The sequence below is a fragment of the Gavia stellata genome, chromosome 30 (genome assembly GCF_030936135.1).
Source record: "Gavia stellata isolate bGavSte3 chromosome 30, bGavSte3.hap2, whole genome shotgun sequence".
NCBI classification, from domain to species: Eukaryota; Metazoa; Chordata; class Aves; order Gaviiformes; family Gaviidae; genus Gavia; species Gavia stellata.
The window spans coordinates 1,823,490-1,831,148 of NC_082623.1; the positions used below are offsets into that span (position 1 = coordinate 1,823,490).

General features: G+C 65.3%; 1 protein-coding gene across 1 annotated transcript; it reads right to left on the reverse strand.

Moving 5' to 3' along the window:
• Window positions 1-388: 388 nt before the first annotated feature.
• Window positions 389-6,149, reverse strand: GNAT2 (G protein subunit alpha transducin 2). Its single transcript, XM_059831300.1, has 8 exons — window positions 6,032-6,149; window positions 4,998-5,040; window positions 4,623-4,764; window positions 4,311-4,468; window positions 3,266-3,394; window positions 2,922-3,051; window positions 973-1,126; window positions 389-579 (listed from the first exon to the last, which is right to left on the reverse strand). The coding sequence occupies exons 1-8, from the start codon at window positions 6,147-6,149 to the stop codon at window positions 389-391; spliced, it is 1,065 nt and encodes a 354-aa protein (XP_059687283.1).
• Window positions 6,150-7,659: the final 1,510 nt, after the last annotated feature.

Here is a 7,659-nt window from a genome sequence, read left to right on the forward strand (position 1 = left end):
ACTCGGGTGCGTGATTTGGGCTGTAATCTGCTGGTTTCGGCTCTCTCCGCACGCAAGGGTGTGAAGCGGTCTGATAAAACGAGTTCGGAAGAATAACCCGGCTGAGCCCACCCCGCTTTGGGGAGGCTGCTGGGGAAGGGAACTGAATCCCACCGGAGCTCTGCGTGGGGACGCTGACCTCCCCCTGGGGCTGGTGGGACCCCAAACCCCCCAGGCGGAGAGTTCCAGACCGTGTTTGATGGCAAAGCCTGGGGTGACCCACGTCCCATCGCCCCGCGGAGCAGGATGGGGCGGGCTCTGCCGCATCCTCATCCCCCTCCCCTTCCCCAGCCCTTTTTTTTTTTTTGTGGTTAAATAACCGTTTTTCGCGTACCTGCCATCCGGATGCTCAGAAGAGGCCACAGTCCTTGAGGTTCTCTTTGATGATGACATCCGTGACGGCGTCAAAGACGAATTTGACGTTCTGCGTGTCTGTGGCACAGGTCATGTGGCTGTAGATCTCCTTCACGTCCTTTCGCATGTTGAGATCAAGGAACTGGGTCTTGATGTAATTTCCCGCGTCTTCAAATGTGTTGGGACCTGCCGAGGGAGGAAACGATGCTGCTGCTGAGCTGCTCCCATGGGAGATGACCATCAGAGCTGGGTGAGGACCAGGGGGTGCTTAAGGCTTGTTTTTAAGAGCTAGATCTGAAATCTCCCTCCGGAGGAGGAAGAGGAGGAGGAGAAGGGCTGGGTGGTAACCACACCTAGCAAAGCCATTTAAAAAAAAGCCATTTTATCCCATTTCAATTCTTCCAAACACCTTCCTGAGGCCACATCTCTCCTCTCCTCTGCTCCTACCTCCGGGGACATGACTTGACCCCAACATAACCCAACCCCGAGACGCTCAGTCTGCGTTGGGACCACACAACCCCCCGCCGGCGATGACGGTTTGGGGGGGGGGTCTCGAGGAGGACGAACGAACGGACTCACCGTCGTAATCTGGGAAGCAAATGCTGAGATGGACTTTCTTGATCTTTTCCTCGAAAAGGTCCTTCTTGTTGAGGAAGAGGATGATGGAGGTGGCGGCAAAGAACTTGTGGTTGCATATACTGTTGAATAGGTGCAGGGATTCGTGCATGCGGTTCTGCAAGCAGAGAGGCTCGTTGGCACGAAGCGCCGGCGCTTATTTACAAACCCCTTTTGGCCACTGCAGTCCCCCAAACCCCCCGTTCCCGAGCTGAGAGCTTTTCCCTGTGCTGCCGGGGATGCTCCTGTTTGCCGCAGCAGCAAATGGCTCTGCTGCCTGTCCCCTGCCTGTCCCTCTTGCCCATCCAAAAAGCCCCCGTGCCACGGATAAATCCAAGTGCTGCTCAGGATGGGGAGCTGTGTTAAGCAGCTCTGGGCAGTGCGACACTCCGATCCCTCCTGGCAGCTTCTGGGATGTTCCGAAATGAAGGCTTACGGTGGGAAAATTATCCGGGGAAACCTGTCAGCCCTGCGGTACGGCTGCTGGAAGATGCTCGGTGAGGGGGTCGAGCTGCCGTCCCCGTGACTCGGGCCGTGCTGCGGGATGCTCTTGCTGGACCGTGGCCCCCGGCTGCCGCCCGCAGCTTCGGAAAGGAGCGGGGAAAAGGAAAAGCTCCAGTTGTAAAGCAGATGTGCAGTTTCTAGTGACGTAGATGCAAGGGCATCCTCGGGAGGACGAGGCTCCATCCAGCTGGAGCTAAGTCCAACCAGGGGCTTTTGCTGCCCTGCTGATGGAAGGTGGATCTCCTTCACCTTTGCGGGCAGGTTCTTCGGGGATGACGGGGATGTCCCATCTGGAGTCCTGTTGCAGCAGCTTTTCTGTACAGATTCAGCGAGCAGGGCATCTGCAGGGTCGGCTTCGGCCAAATCCTGCCCCATCCTGCGCGGGGGAAGCGTTACAGCCTCTCCCGAGGGCTTCGCTGGGAAAGATGCTCTCTCCTTCCTCCGTGTGCTTTACGCACGCTGCTGCTCGGTGGCTGAGGAAGGGCTGTGTGCTGCTGCCCGCCCTTGGCCAGCCCCGCGGGTGGCAGAATCCGGCCCTGGCCCGGCTCCCGGCGAAGGTGTTTGGACCCCAGAGCACCCGCGGGACCGGCGGCTGTAGGAGATGCCAGCAAGGATGTTTTGCCCCGGTGCCGTAGGCCGGGGAGGAGGCAGCCTGCTTCTCCCCCTCTGCTCCTCTTCACCCCTTATTTCTTCTGAGAAATGACCCGTTTTGGGGCTGTTGTGTTGCTCCTCTCCGGACCTCCGCCCTCGAAGCTGTTTTCCCCCCGTGCCGGAGCAGCGGCTCTGCCGGAGCATCCCTTGCCGGGCACCTGGAGGACTTTGCTTAATGACCTTGTGCCGTCCTTCCCCGCGCTGCCGCTTGCCGGGAGGGTGAAAGCTGCCCCCGATTGCTGCTTTTCTGCCCACCTCGGAGGGCGCAGCGAGGCAGGAGGTGCCTCTGGGCGAGATTTTCCTTCCTCGAGACCCGTTCACGTCTCTTCCTCTCCTCCTGCGCCGGGGACGGCTCCTTTGGGGTTGCTCGGGTGGTTTTCCAGCATCTGGGAGTGTTCCCCGCTGGGACAGCGGCTCTCGGGAGGAGGTCGGCATTGGGGGCTGCTTTGCCCGTGGCTGCTCGGAAGGACCGGGGGATTCCTCGTGGGCAGCGGGGCGGGCGGACCCACGGCCCCGTGACCTGGTGTTAGCTTGGTGGGGCTGCTCGTGCCCCAGAGTAAGTGCCGACACGTTTACTGGGTGCAACTGGGTGGGAGCCAGCTCCATCCCGCAGCTCCCGCTCCTTCCCTGTATCACCCAGACCATCAACCGGCACGGGGTGTTGACCCCCATCCCTCTATAACCCCCCCCAGAGCCCCCGGCTCCTCTCCCCTGAGGCTGCTGAGCTATTCCCAGGCCCCCCCTGGACCCTGACCCACCACTTCGTCGTCCTCCACCAGCACCATGTCGTAGGCGCTCAGCGCCCCGCAGAAGATGATGCAGGTCACCCCCTCGAAGCAGTGGATCCACTTCTTGCGCTCCGATCTCTGCCCTCCCACGTCGAACATCCTGGGGAGGGGACGAGGATGGGGCGGGAGGTGACACATCTGCTCCTGCCACCCACCCCGTGATGGTCCCAGCACCCTGTCCTCGGCGGTGACAGGGATGCGGTGACAGACCACCCCTGGTCCAGGTGGGGTTGGTGGTCTCTGGAGCATCAGGTTCACCCCTTTGGGGTGTCGGGGCTGGGGGGGGGGGTGTTGTGGGGGTGCCACCCACCCACCTGAAATTCAGGTCTTTGACAGAGAACTTGGTCTCGATGATGCCCGTGGTCTTCACTCGGGATCGCAGCACGTCCTGCTCGTTGGGGAGGTAGCCGGGGGCCGTGATCCTGTCCAGCTGGTTCAGGTAACTGGGGGGGGGGGCAGGAGGGGATGCGACCCGCTGCCGAGGGGCTGCCCACATCCCAGCCCCCCCCCCCCAGATGGCTTTTTGGGGATGGGGGGGCTAAGCTCTACCAAACGCTGGGACCCCAAGGCAGCGTCATGCCTGGGGGGGCTGCAGGGACCTTGGTGGGGGGTACGATGGGGGGCTGCAGCCTGCTGGCACCGGTGGGATGGGGGACGGCCCCGGTGGGATGGGGGATGATGGCGGTGGGATGGGGGATGATGGCGGTGGGATGGGGGATGACGGCGGTGGGATGGGGGACGACCCCGTTGGGATGGGGGAAGACCACAGTAGGATGGGGGACGACTGCGGTGGGATGCGGGACGACCCCGGTGGGATGGGGGATGACTGTGGTGGGATGCGGGACGACCCCGGTGGGATGGGGGACGACCCCGGTGCGATGGGAGACGGCCCTGGTGGGATGGGGGACAACTGTGGTGGGATGCGGGACGACCCCGGTGGGATGGGGGATGACTGCGGTGGGATGTGGGATGACCCTGGTAGGACGGGGGACGGCCCTGGTGGGATGCGGGACGACCCCGGTGGGATGGGGGATGACGGTGGTGGGATGCGGGACGACCCCAGTGGGATGGGGGACGGTCCCGGTGGGATGGGGGATGACTGTGGTGGGATGCGGGACGACCCCGGTGGGATGGGGGACGGTCCCGGTGGGATGGGGGATGACTGTGGTGGGATGCGGGACGACCCCGGTAGGACGGGGGACGGCCCCGGTGGGATGGGGGACGGCGGCCTCAGGGTAGCGCCGGGATCAGGGAGAGGATTGATTTTGCCAGGCTGGGTGGGAAACAGCAGTGAGCAGCCAGGGGGGTCCCCAAGGACGTCCCTGTCCCCCCCGCCCCCAGGCTGGTGACGCCACTCACTACGCGGCCGAGTCGTTGAGCTGGTACTCGGCGGCTCGGTCGAAGCAAGCCTGCACCCCCCCGTCCTTCCACAGCTTCTTGATGCAGGTGACCAGCTCGGGGGGCATGGTGCCCTCCTCGATGGAGTCGGCCAGGTTGAAGAGCTGCCGGCCTTCGTCCTGCAAGAGGGACCCTTCGCCACCGTCCCACCCCTGGCCCTTGTCCCCCGAAAAGCCCCGGGGGGGCAGCACGGGGCCGCTATGGACCCCGGCTCCCTGGACCCATAACCCCGGTGGGTTTGGGGGGGGGACGGGGACGACCGCCCCAACTGACCGCGCAGGACGACTCGGCGTAGTCGATGCCCAGCGTGGACATGGCGCGGATGATGGCCAGGATGGACTGCAGGATGTTGCCGTAGATGATGGCCTTGAACTCCATGCACTCCTCGGGCGTGTAGCCATCCTGGTGGATGATCCTGGGGGGGGGGCACAGCGGCCTCAGCCCCAAGCTATGGCACCCTGGGGTGCCCCCTCCTCCCCTCCCAGCATCACCCCACCCTGGGAATCAGCAGGGTGCCACCACCGGCATGACATGGGGGGTTGTGACCGGGGTCCTGCCACCCCCGTGCCCTGGCAGGGGCTGTCCAACCCTTGGGCTCATCCTGGTGGCCCCCCCAATCTGGGTCCCTCGTCCTTGGGCCGTACTCACTTCATCTGCTTCACGATGGTGCTCTTGCCCGACTCTCCAGCCCCTGGAAAAGGGTGGGAGGACACCTTAGCGCCGGCCAGGGCAGGACAGACCGCAGGCCTGATGCCACAGTGATGGGCACCACGCGGAGACCGGAGCCGCTCGCCCTCCTGCTCCGCTCTCCCCTGGCCGGACACCCGGCCTGGCCTCCTCCCCCCAGTGCCATCGTCCCCGTGCCACCTCCCGTCACCCCTTGCTCCAGGAGCCGGACCGCACCTCAGGGACCCCCAGGGGTGGTGGGTCCCCGGGGTCCCACACCTCCCACCCGCCGCGGGCAGCGCCCGCGATGGCTTCGGTGCTGTAAGCGGCTTAGGGCAGCACAGGAAGCTGCTTAGAATTAGGGTGCTAATCGCCTTGACCCCGGCCCCCCCACCTGGATAAGCCCCCGCCGCTGGTACCTGCCCCACGGGGCCTTGACGCCTCCCCGTGGGGTCACCCCGGCTGCCCAAGCGGGGTGCGGGGGGTCACCCGAGGGGCTGTCGCCTCCCGCCCTGCACCCAACAGCAGGGTTTGGGGGTGCTGGCGGCAGGGGCTCCTTGGGGTCTCGTTGACCCCCCTGGGATGTGCCGCAGCCTGGCCCAGAGGTGGGACCTGGTGTCCTGGTCCCGTCCCCGCGCTGTCCCCTTCGTCCCTGCCACCCGTCTAGTCGCCACCAAGAGCCGATGCCACCCCCGGCTCTTCCCAGGCACAACCCTGGGGGATGTCCAGCTGGTGGGACAACCTCAACTCGCTGATGGCAACTCGTCAGGCTACGGAGGGCTAACGAGCTGCAGCGAAGGGGCTCTCCTCGGCATGAAGAACGGCAGAGCGCGAGGAGCTGATGGGGCTGGGGACTGCCCGTCCCCGTCCCCGTCCCCGTCCCCTCTCCCCGGTTGCTTTTCCCCCCGCCCATCCCCGGCAGCCGCAGCCCCCCAGCATCAGCGGGGTCCCCCGTGCCAGACGGGGACAGGGGGACATCTCCCGCGTCCTCCCGGGGACGTCCCCTCCGCCCTTACCAAGCAAGAGCAACTTGACCGTCTTGGCCTCTTTATCCGCATCCTCCTGGAGCTTCTTCTCCAGCTCCTTGGACCTCTTGGCCATCTCCTTGTCCTCGGCACTGGCCCCGCTCCCCATGGCCTCGTCTTCCTCCTCGAACTCCTCGAGCTCCTCTAGGTCCCCGGGTTCTTCCAGCTCTCCGTGGGGAGCGGCGCGCGCACCCCGGGGGCGGGCGGTGGGCGATGGGGGGAGAAAGAGGAGCCCTGAAAGGCTGAGTCGGGTACCCGCCGCCCCGATGTCGGGGTGCCCCACGGCAGGCAGAGCTCGGTGGGTCCTCGCGGGCCGGCTGCCCCCCGCTCTCTCCCTTAATTCCCCATGGATAACCTGATTTTTTTGGTCCGTGGGATTTGGGGACTTTTTATCTCGCCATGTGACCCAGGAAATCCAATTAGCCCAAGATGGCAAAGATTAGGGCTCAGGGGAAAAAAAAAAAAGACGGAGCATCTCGGGGAGGTGGGCAGGGGGCTTTACGTAAGGGGGCAGGCAGCGTGCCCCCCCTGCACGTGGGGGACGGGGACACCCTGTGTCCCCCGGGATGGCTCGGGGAGGGGGTGTGGGTTTGGGGCTCCCCTCGTGTCCGTGGGCTGTGTCCCCCCACGTGCTGGGATGGCATTGGGGATGGGGTCAGCCCCCTGCTCGTGTCCTGGTGTCCCCCCCCTGCACCATCCCGGGAGCCTCGGGGTCCCCGGGTGCTGCGGGGGCGCTGGGGGATTCCTCCTGGGGGGAAAGGGAGCTAATCACCCCGGGTGGGTAACGAGCCCCCCTAATCCTGCCCTGCTGCGTGCCGCCCCTCGCCCTCCTGCCTAAGCTCTTTAATGGGATCGTGGGCTCAGCCTTCCTCCTCCTCCTCCTCCCCCCGGGCTCAGCACCCCCCTCCCCAGCCCAGCACCCGTCCCCCAGGCCAGCGGGACCACAGGGTCCCCCCACACCCCGGGGGGCAGGTGGGTGCCGCCACCCTGTCCTGCCGGGGCTGATTTTGGGTGCAGGGGTGGCACCGTGGCGGGGACCCGCCGGCAGCGCGGGGTTGGGGTGTCGGACCCCCCCCAAAGGTGCTGCGAGTCCCTGGCATTTGGGTTTAAGGTCCCCTAGATCCCCGTACCCCACAGGGGCACTGGGGTCTTCATGTCCCCTTACTGGTGTCCCCATATCCCACCTGGCGAGTGTGTCCCCCCCCAAGCTCCCCCCCGCCATCCCTGCCAGCCTTGGTGGCATGGGGACAGTCTGTCCCCGCTGTCCCCGCGGACACAAAGCCCCTTCTGAGCCTCTAATGAACTTGGCGCTAATGAAGGGGGTCCAATTAAAATACCACCCCCGGTGTCACGGGGGTCCGGACGGTGCTGGGGAGGGGACACGGCTTTCCCCCATAGCCCAGAGCTCAGACTGGGGGTCCCCTCTGTGCCCCCCTCCCCAATGGCTGTTGTGTGTCCCCCCCCAGCCTGGCACAGAGGTGGCCCTGATGGGTGGTGTCACCTCGCTGTCCCCTGTCCCTCTCTGCGGGACAGCGGGATGGGGTGGGGGACACGCAGGGGGGGGACAGGCCCAGGCGGGTGGCATTCCCTCCGCTCCGGTGGCGGCTAAAAATACCCCC